Consider the following 19,539-nt stretch of genomic DNA (forward strand, 5'->3'; position numbering starts at 1 on the left):
GGAAAGTAAGCATCCCACATCACTTCTTCCACACAGATGACAGAGAAAATTCCAAGTCAGACAGCCATGAAGATGGTTTTTGTTGGAAAAAGCTGGTCTGTAATAGACCCTTTACTTGTGTAATTATCAAATAAGGGCTTTAGAACACATTAGTAAGCCACTATGTAATAATAAATAAAATATGAGACATTTGACTTTGATGTTTAGCATATTTGCCTTTCCTCTGTTGGATCAGTTTCCATTTTTGCTAAGCAGGTATGAACTGGACAGAAGCTGTGATGCCATGCCTACAGCAGAGCCCCCTGAATTTGAATCAGTGATTTAGCATCCAGCTACAAGTTACAGGCATATAACAACCCTTCCCTCTTCCATACACACACAACTAACTGCATTGCAGAAGGGATTTTTTTTAATACTGAATAGTTAAATTACACAGATTTTTTTTTAATACTGAATAGTTAAAAAAAAATAAAAGGTAAGAGTGACAGCTGGGAACCAGTCCATAAGCAAAATGGAATTTAAGGGAAATGTATCCTTTCTACTGTAAATTAATAAACTGCAGCTACAGTTTATTAAGCCACTACAATAATTTACATTTTCTACTGCCATAATCTTGACTGCTTATAAATTACAGTAGTTTTACCTATTCTTTAATCCAGAAACATCATTATTAAAATGTTTGATGCAGGCTACAGTGCATCTATCATTACTTGTAAAAGTTAATTAGATTAGATAAAAGAAATAATTAGATTTGCATTTTTATCCTGGTTTTAAACTTCCAAAGAAGATCACAACAGTGTGCCTGTGGGCAATTAAAAACAGCATACAGCAGTGAAATATAAAGGCAAAAAAGGTCTGTTTTTCCTGGCTAATTCATGACTGAAGATACAATTACAAAATATTTTAAGGGTTTGCTGAAGCTGGGGGCTATTCCTAGACTTCTAAGCTTTGTTTGTAACTCTCACTCTCTTCAAGGGAGTATCTGATCTGCGTACCCTGCCAATAGAAGTATCAAATTGCTTTCAATGGCTTTATTTGGTCCTATTCAGAGCTTGCTAGAGGGGGATCAGTTTCATAATCAATAACAAAAAAAAAAGAAAAAAAAAAGGGGGGGGGGGGGAGTATTCCCTAGTGCCAGAACAGTAGCATTGCAATTGCTTTTTTGCTTGTCCATGCTAAATACAGTTTACAAAGAAAGCCAACCTCAGAGAGCGTAACTGAACTGACAATAACTACATTCCAGCTTGTGCATTTCCAGCAAGCTCACTGCAAGAAGCTTTAACCTGTCTCCAAAAGGCAATAAATGAAAGGTTCAGCTCTTAAAATTGGAGGTCAGTTACATACTTAATGATGAAGCATATCTTTAAATCTATTTCTACTATTATTATCCTAGCAAAAAAATTAATTAACCAGGTCAGAGAGGCTATGAAGGCTAATGTGGAATGTAATTATTCCTGATCTTTAGACATGTACTTCACATAAAGAGATAGTCCTTATTCAGCTCACCAGGTACGTGAATTGTCAGTAGTTAATCATGGATAAGGAGAGACTCATTGGTTCAGCCTCTTAAGTATGATTCGAAAGACTCCTATTCAAGGACAGTTTAAATAAATGTAATTTTTGTGTTGCTATTCTCTTACTTGTTTACTATCACAATAATCATGTTCACTCTTTGTGATTGTAACAGAAAATGAAAGAATATTAGTATGAAACTACAACACTATGAATGTACAGATTAAAACTAGCAAAAAAAAAAATAGCTATTAGGAATAATTTCTAGTGTCTGAATTAAAACAGAATACTTATGAGACCAGAGGAAGCTAGTTTTTCTCTGTGGTGGAAATCATACTGATTCCAACAGAAGTCAAAATGCTCTGCAATGGCATCAAGCACAGTACAGAGGAATAAAGTGAAGAGAAGTGGACAAAAGCAGTTTGGAACATCTGTCACTGTAATACCCACTGAAAATTTTTGCAGAAGAGCTCAGCAACATCCATAGTTTAGGACATGCCCTAACAAGGCCTCCCATCAGAGGAAGGAAGTCTTCAAACTTTCATCCCTTAAATCCACACACCACCACCCCCCTGAGAGGGAAATCCTGGAGCAACATGCTCCAACTATCAGTGGAATCTAACCCCCTTCCTCATCTGAATGTAGTAGGGTCAGAAGTAGTCCCCAGGCCTCATTCTGAAAGGACTGCATCTTGGCAACAAAACATTGAATTCACCGCCTCAAGCAGTTCTCAAGGTAGAAAGCATTCTAGAGATGCAAGTCTTCTTCCAACATTGTCTTATCTTCATGATGTACCACCAAATTTCCCCTTTAAACAGCTTTTCCCCTTATCCCTAGATGTTTCATTTTTACAAAACAGGTTAAGAGATGCCTTTGAAATAGTCCTGCTTTGTCCCTTTTACTTTGAGAATTAATAATTTTGTTAACAAAAAATAAAGTTCTTAAAAATCTGAATTGACTTGGAGACTGATCTGGGAACTCTCACTTGCCCTACAGTATTTTCTCAACTTTATTTTCACTAAGAGCAATGATTTTTCTGCACAGCTTTGCTGAACGAAGAACTTAATTTGGCATACTAGATTTTCTCCCATCTCTGTGGACCTCTGTAGAAAAGTGCTTATGAACATTATGAATATTTGATCTGAAAAATAATAACACACTGCATTTTTTTGAAATTGTTCATACAAGATTCTCAAAATATGATGTTTCAGAATTGAGGAACAGGAAACAATTTGACAAATTTTAGATAATCAGACACAGAACAGAGAACACCTCCAAATTCCAACTCCCTTTAGATAACAGACAAAACTGGTTTCCCTGACATGCATACCCTGAAAGCAACATTAGCTTCACTTAGAAAACATGAGACAATTATGCAGAACATTTAATGACCCCAGCACTCTTGAAACACCTATGTTGTTTTCATGTGCTAAGTCTAGCTAATGTCCTCTTTGCTCACAGACTGTTGACAAAGTTTTGGATATATAACAAGTCCAGAGGAAAGTTCTCCATAAATGGTCTTAACAAAACCAACTAAATGAAATAAGGTGTTTAAATAATTAAATAATATACAACGCAATGTCAATAATTAATAGGAAATAATGAAAGTTCCCAGTAAATTAACCCAGAGGGTGTCCAGAAAAAGAGATGCTTTATTTAATATGGATTATTTCCATTTTTTAATGGGATTGACAGAAATCTTGAAAGCCCCATCTAAAGTCATTACACATTGGTTAAATGGCTAAATAAACTGGATGCACTTATTCATAGAAATTATTGTTTAAGAATTAACACTGTACCTCAGAAGATGACACTGTGTGTCTTATGATGAAAACACTGCATCAGCAACGTCCCACTCCTACAATCTGGAGAACATACTGTACATATTCCAAGTAGCTGTGCCATGAATAGGCCTCTGCCCAAGTGGAACTGGCACCTGCGCTACTTGTGTTTTGTAATCTCTTCGAAAGGGGAGTGTCAGAGAAGCTTGCTATTGTTAATTCATGCATACAAAGTATAGATAAAAATCCACACTGCTTTAAATCCCCATTTCCCGAAAAGGGTTGCTCAAGAGTGTCTTTAAACAAATGCACCTTGCAAACAAAATAAAGTAAGTTACTGGGGATGCAGTTCCAAATTCTACCGAGTCTTTTATAGTTAATGGAGATGAACAGCCATTTCAAGGAACAATTAATCTGACATATTTTAAATATCTACTTTAGAACAAGATGAATTGCATCCTAAAACTATTCAGTTCGCTTCTCTCTGTTCACTATAAAAACAATCTGGATAATTAATTGAGACACAGTCTACACTGCAGTTATCAACTTTTGATATGATGAATTCCACCCAGAGTCACCAGCGCAACTTCACTATCAGTATCAAGGTTTCTGGGAAGATGCTGGGAGGGGACCTGGGAGAACCAGAACAGCATTGTGTCTCTTACCTGCCTCCTCGTTTCCCTCCATCCCACCTATATCCCTTAAGGAGCTACAGGTCTCAACAAACTGCAATACTTGCGATCAGTTCAATAACAACAAACCCATTAAGAATTGCAAAGCAACTTAAGCAACTAGCTTCTCTCCCAAGCAACTCCTGTCTGAGAGGAAACAGTCCTCATTGCCTCAGGTACATTGTAAGATTCATATAAATATAAAGAAACCAAGCTACTGAGGAAATATGTAATAAGAGTAGCTTATATTGGCAAGAATTATGAAACAAATCTAGGGAAGGATCACCAAGCAATAACAGTAATCATTAAAGCTCTTTGCATTTGCATCTAGGAATGAATGGGAAAAAAAATTATGGAGGGTTCAATAATATGCAAAAAGAAAATTGGGAGTGAGCAAGAAAACAAACCTGCAACCTATTCTAAAATGAACATGCAAGCTATTTTCAGACCACATTTCCCCTGAGTCGGTGGAAGGGTAAAGCTACTGGAAAGTATTGAGTGAACTGAAATATAAAGTACCTTTGAACTTTTTACTTTAGAGCAGGATACTTCCCATTAAAATATACCCACATTCTCCAAGTATTACCTGGCCATGATCCCTCTTCCTGAGTCCTAATTTTTAAAGGAATTTTAAAAGTTAAAAATTTTTCATGCAAATAACTGTTCTGTTTAATAGACTCAGCCTGATCTAATTGGAGGTGTCCCTGCTGACTGCAAGGAAGTTCGACAAGATGACCCTTGAGGGTCCCTTCCAACACAATAGAATCTGTGATTCTGTGAATCTTTGAATCTGTAATTGGATACCTTCAGAATATTCACTGATCTGTAAAGGTCCACTTACTCCAAAGGTACATGGGACACATATACCTGTGGGTCTTTGTACCTGAGCAGACTGGTCCCAAGAACTTAGTATTGTCCAAACATCTATTATTGTGTTCTATAGCTGATTAGTTAATGAAATGGAAAATATTCTTCTAATCTGATACAGCACATTTTGCCTTTTTAGAATAAAGTATTCTATAAACAATGATTGAAACTCTTCTTTTACTTCACACAAGTCAAACCGATTGCAGATTTTGCAATTAAATCACAAGATTTAAGGAATAGTTCATAACTTTCAGAAGAACACTCTGCTTATTACAGAAAAGCTCTTTCCATCAAAAAAGATTTTTGACAATGGTTTTCTAAGACACAAAGACTCTCTGTAAAGAGCATCTTTAGTAGGGCTTGTTAGAAAAGCATGTGGTTGCGTTATTTTAGATCCTTCCCTCGACATAACTGGAATTTAAGTATCATCAGAAGAGAGCAATAAAACACACTGACCTGAATTTGCTGCTGCAGTAGATTGATTTTGTGCTGCTGTTGCAGAAGTTGCTGCTGTTGTCTTGCAATCTATCAGAAATAAAATTTCCATTAAATTAGAAGAGTGATATTGAAACATCAATATTATCGAGTGAAAAAAAAATTTATTAGTTATTCTTTATTATGTTTTTATTAAGCATCATTAACTTTTTTTTTTTTTAACAAAACAAGGATGTTTTAGAGGTATCTCTATATGTGATGTAAACATTTTAAATTTAAATGCAACATAAATTCTAGTTAGCCAGAAAGAAATACAGATTTTTAAGCACTTAGGCCTCAACTCTATAGAGCATAGAAACGGGTTTAGCTGTGTGCATGTGAATAATCTCATCACTATTCAACAAAGCATTTAAGCCTGTGGTGATCTTTGACTATGATGCATTACTGTTAGCTACAATGGGAATGAAACACACGCTTAAAATTAAGTGCTTTGCTGAATGGGGATGGGATTACTCAGGTGCTTAAGGTTAAACACACATTTTCCTGCTTTGCTGAACTGGAAGCTTTAGCTAGTATTTATAGATGTTTCACTATTCAGCACAGCTCCTAGGGCAAGCTTCTCTAACTTCATCTACAATGAGAGCACATTACTTGTCTTGTAAACCTCAGTCTTCCTTGGAACTATTCACTTTGTATAAAAGCAGTACCTGATGCTCAGTAACTCATTCTCAACACAGCCTTGTGAAATATGTGGATAATCTTACCCTCATTTAGTAGATTCAGTAAGGGATCTGGAGTGCAAAGGTTCACTCCATCTCTTCTCTAACACAGATGGAGAGAAGCAAGTGTTCAGGGCTGGGAACACTGAGGCTAATGAGAGAGAATCTGCCCAGACACCCCACTCATCCCCATTCCCACAAACCATCCCAAATAAGTGCAGAAGAGTAGAAGGGAAATAGGATCCTGACCTCAAATCACAGAACTTCTTGCTCCCTGCAATGGGTAACCTGGACTGCAGCTATGATGGAGAAGCTGCAGGGAGCTGGGGTAGCAAATGGACCTCTGCTTTAGAAGGGTGACTGCAGCAGACTGAAACAAGGATAAGATTTGTGTTTCCTGGAAACCCTGGCCTCAGCACTTCTGCTACCTTAATTTCTTAAGTATAATTTCCCCTCCTATAAATATTTATCTGGAGCAGAGGAACCACATAAAACAGCAGGACAAATGTAGTTTAGTCACTCAAATCCACTGTTCCAGTTTTGCTCTCCTTCCCCACCATCTTCCAAACACATTTATGAGAAAGATAAGTGAAATGTTTTTATAATAAAGAAACATTACAGAGACGTAGCAAAGCTGATTTGTAAATAAATAATCACATACTTTTAGTGCACAATGTTCAGATTAACTCATAAGGAATGTACAGTTACACATTAACAGCTTGTATTTGTGCACACAGGCAGGATCAAGTTTGCAATTTTCTTAATCTCTCACTTCATCACCTGGAAATATCTCTGTAATTTTTTTCATTGCTGCAGTTAAAATTCAGTTTGGTATGGGAGATCAACAGAAAATTCACATGCATTTTAAGTATTTCATATGGCCTCAGAAAGACAAACTGAGATCCATGTGATTTGGGGGCTGAACAACAACAATGTGCCGCCCAACAAAAGAATCGAGGAACTATCGCAGCCCGCTACACTGATGCTTGTAACAAAGCCCAAACTCTCTTTATGAGCCTGGCATTCAAATATTTCTCGATAAATCTCCAAGTCAAAAACAATATAGTGAATGAAGACTGGAAAAGCAGGCCTTAGTCAGCAAGTGGAAAAGGCAGTTGAAACAGAGCTAGCAGCCTGTGTGCCCAGGTAACCTAGGGACAGCTGCTAGGACCTCTGGTTATCTATTGTCAGTCAGTGGTCAGCAGTAGTGTCTATGCTTGGAAAAGCAACTCTTAATGGTAGTGGTGCTACAGAGACTATTTTAACACCTGTATGAGTGCTTGAGTTACTGTTTTAATGAGTAACACACTAGTTGTACTATTCCATGTTATAGGTGCAGTGCTTGTCACTGAAGATAAGCTCTGTCGGGTTTATACCCACATTGTCCCTGCTGCTAAAATTCCGTAAAGGTAATAGAAAGATTATCACAATATTCAGCTCCAGATTTGTAATTTCACATTGAAATGAGACACTCCATGGAGCTACCTCATGAGTCATTCTTTCTGAGTGCTCTTTTTTTGACAGATACGCAATAGCCTATGTCCAGAATAGTTTGGAGCTTCTGGTGACTTGGCTGCTACTTGACACTGTAAGCTATAACCTAGGCAAGGATGAAATCTTTGTTTACTTGTGGAAAGGCACTGATCTGCCAGAGCTCAGAATGCTTGTAAATAGCTTTTTGCATCTGTATGTACAATATAGTACCATTTGAATAGGCATTTCCTGAAGAAACCCAGAAATATATACCATGAAGCATCTAATGTCAGTCCTCTTAAATGGAACAGTACTGCAACAGAAAATGGATCCAATACTTTGCAATGCAATTACCGTAGCACAGTCTTGATGTATAGGTTTGACACAGTAAAGTAGGGTGCACAAGCACCATGTGGCTCAAATTCTGAATTTTATTTGCCTATCGGTTGAGCTACATGCTCGCTTCATTGAGCATGACAACCTAGTTTTAAGTGTCATTTAATTTTCATTTTGAAATATAATTACAAAGTGTTCACTGTAAGATATCACTCGTCTGCAAATGTGTCAAGATTAATTTGTGCTAGCTTATTCACAAGTGTCAATAGTTAATTACTGTGTCATCTCTGGATGGCTAAATGACATTCTAACTTCTGATTTTTTACAGTGTTCCTTTATGTTATTTTCCATTAGGGGATGAGTCCATATTCCTACATGTGGGCAAATACTCAAGCACATAAAATACCAGACGTCACAACTCATTAAAATCAACAGAGCATATATTGCTGTATATATCCTATAAAATACATTTAACTGAAAAGATAATTCTGGTAATAATGTCAGATTCCTAAAAACCACACATTAATTTGGATCTGTCTGATCTAATGCCCAGGGGACTAGTGCATGGGATCATTGTTGTTACACTTTTATACAAGCAAAAAACAGTTCTTTGCACAGCTGCACCTTTAAAAACCAAAACAAAAAAAAAAAAAAAAAACCAAACAAAAATGCCCCACAATAGGAAAAAAAAAAAAAAATCAAACCTTACTTGTAGAAGGTATCTGAAGGACTGAGGATGCTTCACATTTTTTTGTTCTATTGTTTTCTTGTCAAAAAGAGTTACATAATGATTATAGTCTGGTTTATTTGTAACTCCCCAAATCCCATCTCAGTGCAAGAAACAAGAACTGTGAAATGGAATGCCATTTATTCTAGGAAAGAAATTATTTGAATGTCCAAACCCACTTTTTTCTCCTCAGGGTCCTATACTATTTCCTCTCTCTGGAAAAAGATGTAATTTCTGAAGATATTTAAGCTCTTTTAACAAAACTAAATAAAAGAAAAAAAAAAAAAAAGCCCACAATACACCAAGCAGAACAGCATTTATGATAAGCATTCTGCATGAAACATTTTCACAGGTTTCTTTCTTGGAGCCTCACCTGTTCTTGCTGTTGGCGAGCAAGGTCCATTTGCTGCCGTTGTTTTTCAATTTGTGAGGCTGCCAGCTTTTTCTGCTCATCATGGGCAGCCAGGAGCTGCTCTCGTAAGCTGATCAGCTGGGTGATCATAGTGGAGAGCTGTCGCTCTTTTTCTGCCAGGCTTTCTGGTGTACCTAAATGTACAGGAAAGAGGTACTGTAAATATGAGATAGACAATCGTTACCCAAGCAGTATACACCAAAAAAAAAAAAAAAAAAAAAAAAAAAAAAAAGGCTGAATCACCAATAATCTTATTTCAAATGGCAGCTTGAATATATATTTTGCTAACAAATCCCCAAAGAATCTAGCACATGGCTTGGCTGCTCTGAGCAGTGGAGGATGTAACAAAAATTGGAGCAGAAGATATATAGTATTTCTTTTTTTCCGACAGGAGTAATTAACAATGCACAGTGTACAAATTCCTATATCTTTTCCATCTAAATCTGCCCAGTGTCATAAATACATTCACAGTTTATTAGACATAACTTTCCTTCACTTTATATATTTTGTTGGGGTTTTTTTCCCCAAGAATGTAAAAATACTAAAAAAAAAAAAAAAAAAAAAATAAAGGATGCTGTTCAGTGGAGAAGCAGTTTAATAGTTTATTGATCATTGCTCTAAAATACCAATCTATCAGATAGGTCGTTAGGGTAAATGTAAGCTTTGGCTATGGAATGCGTATTAAAAACAAGCTCTACTTGTCCCTAAGAGAAATGGCTAACCTGAGAAAATGGCTTAAAATTTTCATTTAACTTTCAAAGTTTACTCTACAGAGAGCACTTAATTAATATGAAACTACGGTACATTTATTCTTCGCACTAATGATGCTTAATGGTCTGTTTATGGGTAAATTGCATGGGTCTCCTAAGTAGAGAGTACAGGGTCCTTTTGCAAATCAATCCAAAAATTCCCCACCTTAGGTATGAACAAATTACTCTGTCACAGGCTGCAATGTCAGCTCTTGTATCTGAGCCATACATTGCATTTCCTTCTGTGAGCATCTCAGAGCCACCACTCTACAAGAGATAATACAGCTATAGTCAGGTAGCAGTTCAGGAACATTGAAAGAACATTGGAAAAAAGGCTTACAGTTGGAAGTGGGATAAATGAAGCAATTTTATATTGTACAGGAGAACTGAGAGTTAGAGAAGAAGCAAACCAAATCCAATCAAGAACTAGTCAGGTCTGTAAACTGCCACAGTGATATGAGAAGTGGCACAAAAGAAAAGGTATTTGCATACTTCCTTTCCTCCATTTACAACAGAGGACTGTGATAAAGAAGTCACAGGAATTTAGAAGTGGAAGAAAACGTGTGAGGAACAGGACCTGGGAGGGAATGGAGAAACTGTCACCAAAATGATGACTCCACCTTCTTCCCAGGAGTAAGATGAATATCTTCTAGGGAAGAGAAGAAAGAGGTTGACAGGTTTCATAAGGAGAGGGAAGAAAAAATCAGACTCCTGCTAAGCAGGTGACAAACCCAAGATGCTCTACTATTTCTATCATGCTATGATGGGATCAATGTTATTCTTAAACAGAATTTCATTTGCAAAAGCAGTGTACAAGAAAACCTCTGTCTGTAATTGCTTGCTACTGAAAACAAATCTTCGTGGTTTAAGGCATTCATTCTAAACAAAGCAAACTCACAGAAACGAGGGATATCTGCTTTTCTGTACATTTCCTAATTGTATTTAACAACATAAAGTGATGAAAATATTGTATTTCTTAGTCACTATTCAATATCTTAGTTTTAAGAGTCTGCAACAAACTGGTGTTTCAGTACTTTGTAATGCCAAATCTTAATTCAGTATATATGTGGCACAGCCCTTCCGGACATGCAAAAATCAGTAACTTCTGTTCTAGCAGAAGTTTTAGAGATGGTTAAGGATTTTCTTTTTTCTCTTTTTCACATGAAGCTAAAGCTGAATGACACTACTATCCAGAGCAACTCATTGCAAAATGGTGTGATATGCACAACTGAAGCAATTAAAGAGTTCTATGCAAAAAGCTGTTTTGAAACAACAACGAAAAGATTTTTGAAAGTAATCTTAGGCAGGTATGTGGCCAGGAAGACTGAAGGTACTGCCTTACCAGGGTCCATTAGCTTGTACTTAGTTCCACACTGTTGACATCAGTTCAATTACTTGTGTAACTTTAGTACAGATTTACCTTAACCCCCCCAAACTGTGTTGCTCACTCTCGAAGATTTTGCAAGATGCATCAAAGATTATTTAGGTGCTTTTGAATATGTTATAGTACACTGACATTCATTTTCATGGATAAAAGACTGTTCTGCAAAGAAAAACTCCCTTGCCCATCATGACTACAAGAGTTCAACCACTCCATCTATTTTAGAAAGCCAATGGGAAACAACCTGCTGCCTCAAATGATACTTATTGCCATCCACTGCCACCTGGGAAACCACAGCTTGAGACTTTCACATCTGTCATGCAGCTTTGGCATTGTAACGCAGGCCACTGATCTTATAGTCATAAAATATTTTACACACCCAAAGCAGATATTAATCTCCTGCTCAATTTCCATATTATTCTGTATGCTTTGTACTTGCCTCAAAATATGAATAGAAAGCTACCACAAAGAGTGCCTGCTAAGGCTGCAAAACGTGATTGTTTTGCTATGATTAGTTAGAATAATTTGATATATTTGCAGCAAATTTCTAAGGTCACTTCTTTTTCCATTTTTCTACATCTTCTACAATAGTAGGCAGAAGTAACTGTTCTTATTCAGAAATTCATAGCAATTGTTTTTCTTTCCTTTTTCCCCCCAGAGAAACACATCTGAAATGAATGACCCATTTAAAGTACTCTACTCTTTAATTTGTACTGTGCTATGTAATCCAACAACAGAATAGAACTGATGACCACAAAATGTACACTCTGCTCCTGGAAAAATAACAAGACCTCCACGAAGCTGCAAGACACCTAACTGAACACTGCTCAAGATGAGAAAAAGCATACGATACAGAATGTTGTGTGAGCACTGGCAGGGGTAGGGGGTATAATTTAATTTTAGAGTGGAAAATCCCAACCATTATTTTACAGTTTAAATACCAATAAAAAACAACTTGCTCAGAATGCAGACCAGATTGAGCTGATCTGGCTGGGCCAAGAGAGGTCATCAGTAGCTGTGTGCCATCATCATCTGTTTTGCATCCACTTACTGCAGCAAGCAATGAGATTCCTAAACTCATTACCAGTAAATAAACTTCTGCTGCTGACTAAAAATATCTATAAATAAAATAAAAATATAGCAATCTGTAAAATCTATTTGCAATAAAAACAGATAAAACAAAAAGCTTAGTAAAAAATATACAGTAAATATGCCAGCTTCCATAAAATATTATATATCACAGCACACTCTCTGTTTTAATCCTATTCTTACTCCGAAGACAGCACTGCATTTTTTTTTCCATGGGGTCTTCCTTATCCCCAAAACACATCTGTCTTGAGTTTCTCTCAGATTTGTCAGGTGGATCAGTGCTCCCCAGGGCCTGCTCCATCTGAAGTATTTTAATTTGACTAAACACCTGATTTATTTTATCTCTCCGATGAGAAAGGCAGTTTGTCTTAATAGAGCCTGTCAGCCTACAGTCCCATTCACAGCAATTTACAGGCAGCCAGGGATGCTGGAAAAGAAGAGTGCTGTGATTCTGTATTTTATCCTCCTGCAGAAAGCACCTAAAAGCAGCTATTCACTGCTACTGCATGTGGCATTTTAGAACTGAATTAGCTTTTTATTCAAGTAACTACACTTGTTGTGAATAGCTTATCTGTAAAATTGCTACATTCACTACTGATTTTATTAACCTTTGGCTCTATCACAAAATGGTCTTCAGTTAGGAAAGACCTTTAAAATTGACACATTTTTCTTAGGGGCCTTTATTTCAATGACTTCAGATACACTGAATTTGATCCATTGACTCCCTTTACCAGCAGTATTTAAAATTTTGAGTGTTGGTGGGAATTCGATAACGTTTAAGGGCTTCTTTTAAAAAAGAAAATATAACAGTCTCAGCACCAATTTGGAAAAAATTGTTATTCTTTTTGATTGTCCTTTGGTTATGTATTCTTGCCTTTGTGATCATAATCATGAGCTGAAAATTAATTTGGTTGTAGCAATATTTTAACTTTTCCTTTTGGGCTTATATTGTTTTACCCTTTGTTTTCATATGGATTTGAGCACGAATTGAGATAAAATGGTCAGACTGAACAGAACTAAGGGATCAAAGAGAACTTTTGAGAAATTCTGGTCATAGGTCAATCTAACCAGGAGTGAGAACATATAAAGTAGCTATAAATCTGCTGAAAAGAGAAGAGTTCAACTTGTGGTCTAAAATTTCGTTTAGAGAGAATTCTACTTGTGGCAAAACCCTACTGTTTAAAACTGATCACAACACTACATGATTTCTGGTGCACTAAGTAACAGGAAGATCATTATATATCTTACAATGCATTTAATAAAAATCATAAGCAACATCTTGCATTTTATCTATCTAGATTTCTTTAAGCAATGGGGGAAAAAAAGAGATTAAAAATGTGGTATCCTATAAGTATAAATATATAATATTACTCTAGTTCCTACATCAGTCACTGGTTTACTACCTTACAAGATCTCTATTATGCCTTACTACATATTCAGTCTACACACATATGTGGCTGCACGTTAATAAACACAGGTGGCTTTTCAGTGTTAAGTTTGGCACTGTCCTTGTGGCAAGCTGTCATGGGATATAGGCAGAGTAACAACTGCTGGTAAAGGAAAAAAATCAAGCAGGAATAACAAAAAATAGACTTCCAGATTTGCTTAGTGTAATTTAAACTAGTTTCTTTTACACGCAGCAAAAGAAAACAAGATAAAACAACATAATCTACCAAGAGAATAAAAGACAAAATACCAAAGTCATAAATGAGCCAAAAATGTATAGGTGTGCTCCTATGCTTGATGAAGTAGGATTTTTAGCTATGATGCAAAATTACTGTGGGTTCCTTAATGTGTTTGCCTTAGTTTCCCTATATGTACACACAGTAAAACACTACCAGTCAGAGGATTTTATGTCTGGTTAGTTAATGCTTCTGAAGTGCTTTGAGATCTTTGCATGGAATCTCTACACAGCTGCAAAGTATTATTGGTTCTCTTGAATTCTGTGATTAGTGTAAAGCATGACAAATATCATCCTTGTTTATGCACTGCATCTAAACTAACTTTTGCCCCATATACTTACAGGAAATACAAATTAATAAATCACAAATGATTACTCCTGTTATGTTTCCAGAATAAACATGCAGTGTGTCTTTTATGAAATGAAGAGACAGTAATGCAAGAAAAAAGTGTGAAGTTTGCCAGAAACTAAGAAGGGCTTTAAATCACATAACTGCAGTTCCAAAGTATCATCAACCAAAGCAATTCAACCAACAATCAAAAATTATTGCGAATCAAGTTAAGCAATTTCAGCTTGCTTTTTTAAAAAAACAAAACAAAAGAAAAAAGCCTTTATGAATCAATTCCTCTGTTGAGTCTTTTTTTTTCCCTTTTTTTTTTTCTTCTTCTTGTGGACATTGTTTGAAAAGAAAGCAAAAACACAATGCTAGACATGAAAGAAAGTGGTTTTGATCTTAGCTGCCCAGAGATAACCTGGTTAAACCATTCTGTCTAACACGGCAGTCTGCAGCACACATCAGATAGGCTGTGATGTCTCTACTTCACAGGCTCTGTCCAGCATTTAGCATTTACCCTTTTTTGATTGGGTCACCTTTTAAATGCCACAAAATAGGGCAGCAAAAGTCAACAAAAATAAACAGGGAAAACAGACGAAAGTAACAATCTAATGGAAGGGCTTCGGAGATAAAAGTCACTTTGTGAGGGCTGCCTGACTAAGGAGCCCCCTTGCCATTGCAGCAGCATCTAATTTGAGTTCTAACTCCAACAGCAGTTTAAAAAGCTTTCCACTCTAAAGGGCCCCAAGTGCATCATAAAGATAAAGCATTTCAGTAGAAAACAGCCACAAAGACCTCTATTATCTTATCAGTCTTTGGTTACAACAGCTGAACCAATATGACTAAGTTCTGAATGACTTTTTTCCCCCCCTTTCTTTTTATAACACTAGAATACTGGAATTTCTTTATTTCATGATCTGTTAGCAATTGTTGACGTTCCCATATGCTACTGTCCAGTCCTTAGTCAATAAAAAGTTTTATAAATGCTTCCATTGTGCTTTGTAGCATCCCAGTGCAGAAGGCAGCACGGCAAACATGTCCAGCATGCAAACCACAGTAGAGAGCTTCTCTTGTGAAGGTGTGAGATCTTCCTCCCTTATGTATCAAAATTATTCTGTGTTAAGCAAAGAAAATACTTGATGTCCATAAATAGTAACAGAAATTAATATTAGGAACTGTTGAAACCATTCCACAGAGCAAAATCTGTTTGTCAGATTAAAAAAACAAACAAAAAACAAACAAACAACAAAAAACAAACCAAAACAAAAACAAAACCAAAAGGCTTAAATTAGGTATGCTTACTAGAAGGATGGAAATGTTTTACTGCAATCTGCAAGATTCATCCTAGTTTCACATGCACTAAACATCAGATGCTTAAGCAATCTCTTAGGGGTGGGAGTGATTTGAAACTAGTATGATTTGCAGGAGAGTTTTATCATCCTAAAGTTATCACAGGCCAGACTGTGTTTCCTAGACTAGCCACAGAATTACAGAGTGAAAATGAAAATTCATCAGTGAAGTCATGATGACCCTTCCTTGTCCCACCAGTATGCCCACAAAGAAGTGAAGGAAGGCAGGGACTCAGGGCTGCAGGGCCAGCTGCACCTCCATCACCACAGCCACCTCTCTGCCTCCAGTCACACCAAGCTGTTAATGTCCCACTGCAGCCATCCGAGGCCTGCACCCATGCTAAGGCCCTCATCCAATCCTCACACATGCAGATGAGCAACATGCATCCAGACGTGTCTCTGAACCCCGAGCTGGGACAGAGACAGGAGTGCCTGGGCCTAAATGCTTTCACAAGTCTTCACTTCACCAGTGCACCTCTGAATGTTCAGATTAAACTGTAGCAGATTCGACTATTTAAAGTATTACGCTCAGTTGGTTTTTCCTTTCTCAAAAGAATTTAAAGGACTTATCCCTTAAGACTCCAAAAATCACAGCACAGTTTATCCTGCATTAAGAACAAATCAGTCACAAGAATGTCTATCCAGCTGAATATTTCCCTAAAAAATTTACCATCACCTGATGGCAACAGAGGCTAGCTTACCTGCCTCTACCCTTCCCAACAAATGCCTGGACCTAAGCCCTGCTCCTGCAAATATCCACTTTTTCTGAGACAACATTTCTTTTGTGGCCTTTTTTTTTAATCTCATCTATTTTCTGGACTTTTTTGTTCTTGTATTGTTTCTTAGCAATTCTCAACTGTTTCCTAAGGAGGTTCCTTGACTGTGTTTCTCAACAGTTCTAACCAAAGCAAACCATATTTTGTATGCAATACATACAAAAGAATAACACTACATTGTCCAGATCAACATAGACAGTTCACAAGTTACTGCCAAACAGCTCCAGAATCTGCTAGCAAAAGGATTGGATTGAGTAGTGCCTGGTCAGCTCACAGAACAGCACAATGATGTGTTGCCCCATTTTTAGGGTTGTGGTGAATCTACAGTTGAGCCCTAAAACGTAATCCATGTCAGGAATGTAGGAAAGAATGTGATGTTAGCCAGAGATTCAGCCTCCCCCTCCTGCAAACCAGTGCCCAGCAAAAAGCAGAATTCCAACAAATCTCTCAGAATCCATACTTTGTTTCATACACATGAAGAGCTCTGTCTGACATAAGCCTCAGAGGACTTTCACTATGTTTAGATATCTTTGTTACTGTCTCATATACACAATTCTACTTTAGTATTGCTAAATAAATTGCTATTAGCCAGTTTCTTAGAATTACTCTTGAATTCCAGAACTTCACATCTTGCATTCTAAATAATACTAGAAGCACATATTAAGTGTTAATTTAAGTACATATTAAGTGTTAATTCATGCATGTGCATGTTGCAGAAAGATGACAATTTTTTGAATAAATTATTCGTAGGGTTTTCCAGCAGCACGTAGAGATTGGGTTATGAATGCTTTAATGCTTTCAGTGGGTTTAGAAATGATTCATATATATTTAATATGAACTGCTCAGACTTCATGTGGTAAAAATGTCCTAATACTGGGTATAAACAAAGGAATATGTATTAGACATTGCAACTAAAAATACAGCCAACTTATTCTTGCTGATTTAGAATATAAAGATATAGCAGAGGCCACAGGCTGTGAGTAGTCTGTGCAGTGATACAAACACTAAAATATAATGTAAAGAGAAAAGAAAAATGAGCAGGTTTATTTTGTTAACTGATAAGACTGTAGCCCAGGGCACAGCTCACCAAAATAAAATGAACATGGTGGAGTTATATAGGAAACAAAATTTGTGTTATTAATATTATTATTGACTCTAATGCTCAATTCCAAAGCTTTTAAAGTTTAAAAAAAAAAAAAAAAACAAGAGAGAAATGAAGATGGTCCATCTATTTAAGGTACCCACTCAGGACTTCAAAGAGCTGAAAAAATATTGTGACCTTCAGTTTCAGGTTTTCCCATTCAAATACAATTTACAGCACTTTCCTAGATCAGGGAGGGTGGGAAGGGAAGAAAAATCATTCTGAGGATAAGAATGGTAAAGATTACAAACTGTATCTGTGGGCCACATAATAGAAAAAAATAGTATATTAAAAAGTAAAAAGCCCAAAGAAGGCATTGGAAGTGAAAACCATGAATAAATGGAGGGAAAAAAAATATAACTATCATGCAATTACATAACAGTGCCTCTTCTGTAGAAAAACTACACTGAATGGCAGAAATGCTTGAAAGTCACAGTAGGACTAATTTTCAGGATCAGAACATTGTCTGTGCAAACATCCCCAGACAGATCATATTCAGTAAGTTTTTTGTGAAAGTTAGTATCTTAGGTTAAAATAGCACACGATCGGTTCACCTTTCCCTACCAGAGAAAACATATTAAGCACAAATACAATAGCTGGACAATGTTATGCCTTCCTCAAAGAAATAAAAAAGTAATAAAAGGGTTTGAAAGTTAAATCCTGTAACTTTTCTCATGTTCAAGGGCTGTGCAACAAGCTCCAAGCCAACAGTCCTATAATGCTTTTGGTTCTCACACAGCAAAACAGGCTAAGTCTCACAAGGGAATGGAGATATCCAGTCTTTCCTTCTGAAGATGGGACACATACTAAATAGCAGAAAACTCAAGTCCCTCGATAACAATGAAGTTCACAGTGCTTGTAGCTTCTTCATTACATTGGAATCAACAACTTTAGCAAGTCTAATTCTCTCCTCACGATATTTACACGTACATACAGAACCAGAAAATTCAGTAGAATTATCCTTTATGATGCCATGAGAACTGATCTTCATGTTCCCATAAATAGTAAGAGAAGCAAGTAGTTTATATTCGCTATTATTTTTTCTCTGAACCTGACTCAAAACACATGGATTCCTTCACCAGCTTTAGCTTAATTTTGTAATTGTCAGAGGACCAATAGCAGACATGCCAAATAGAAGTCAAAAAACCTTCATCACTGAGCATGATGGAATAACATTATTTTTAATGACATTAATCTCTCAGCTTCTACAAAATTCACTATATGAAGTATGTAGATGTGTTACTAAAGAAGCCTATGCACATGTATATTCTATAGCATCCCAGTTTTAGGCCTGAGCCTATTTTGTCCTGACAGCATCATTTGCCGTACAGAACACTATATAATAATAATACAAATTTTAAACGCACTTTCTTATTAGATTTGTAACTCTCTACATGAGCAGTTTATAGCTTAATATGAAATTATAGATGTGAAACTGAGAGTGAAGTGCTTGTACAGAGAAATATTGCTGTCTTTCACACCAGCTTCAGAGGGATTTCAACAAAAGAGCATTTTGTCCTAAACATTATTTTGCTTTCTGGATAATTCTTTCAATATTTTTTTTCCATGTTCTGACTCATAAAATTTACTGATTGGAGTTCTGCTGCACTAATAGTGTCACTGTATCTTAATTTAGTTAAATAATGTTTGAGATGTTTTAAATCAATGGAAACTCCTACTTTTCATTTCCAGAAAAGAAGAAAAACATTTTAGTTCTGGATGAATATTTGCACCCATGCCTTGATGCAGGGGAATGGATAACATGAATGCTAAGCCATCTGTAATAACCATATAAAAACATTGAAGTAAAAGGTGTAACTAAGATACTTTTTTGCAACTTCGTTTTTACAACATGAAATGACTATTTTACACACATAGACAGTGTCTTCTATGGAATTACAATGCTGAGAGTTACAACTGATGACAGTCTGGAATAAGCAGGATCTTATCAACTGACATGAAAAGATTAAGAATCTGATGAAGAAAAAAATTTAAAAGGAGAATTCGGGACTGATTTTGAAATTGCTCCATTTCATTGATTGTTCTTTCATACCAGTGTACAGCTGGATAAACCCCATTTTGTTTCCATATTCAATTTTAACTTTA

The 19,539-nt window shown here is 36.4% G+C and overlaps 1 protein-coding gene across 4 annotated transcripts in view; it reads right to left on the minus strand.

Moving 5' to 3' along the window:
- Window positions 1-19,539, minus strand: part of SOX6 (SRY-box transcription factor 6) — a 243,134-nt gene that overhangs the window by 126,853 nt on the left and 96,742 nt on the right. For all 4 annotated transcript variants that reach the window (XM_054390717.1, XM_054390714.1, XM_054390715.1 and 1 more), the window contains 2 exons: window positions 8,895-9,067; window positions 5,288-5,356 (listed from right to left, as the gene is read on the minus strand). In XM_054390717.1, the coding sequence (XP_054246692.1) occupies window positions 5,288-5,356; window positions 8,895-9,067 (242 nt within the window). The remainder of the gene's footprint in view (window positions 1-5,287; window positions 5,357-8,894; window positions 9,068-19,539) is intronic.

Source organism: Indicator indicator, chromosome 21, assembly GCF_027791375.1.
Source record: "Indicator indicator isolate 239-I01 chromosome 21, UM_Iind_1.1, whole genome shotgun sequence".
Classification (NCBI taxonomy): Eukaryota; Metazoa; Chordata; class Aves; order Piciformes; family Indicatoridae; genus Indicator; species Indicator indicator.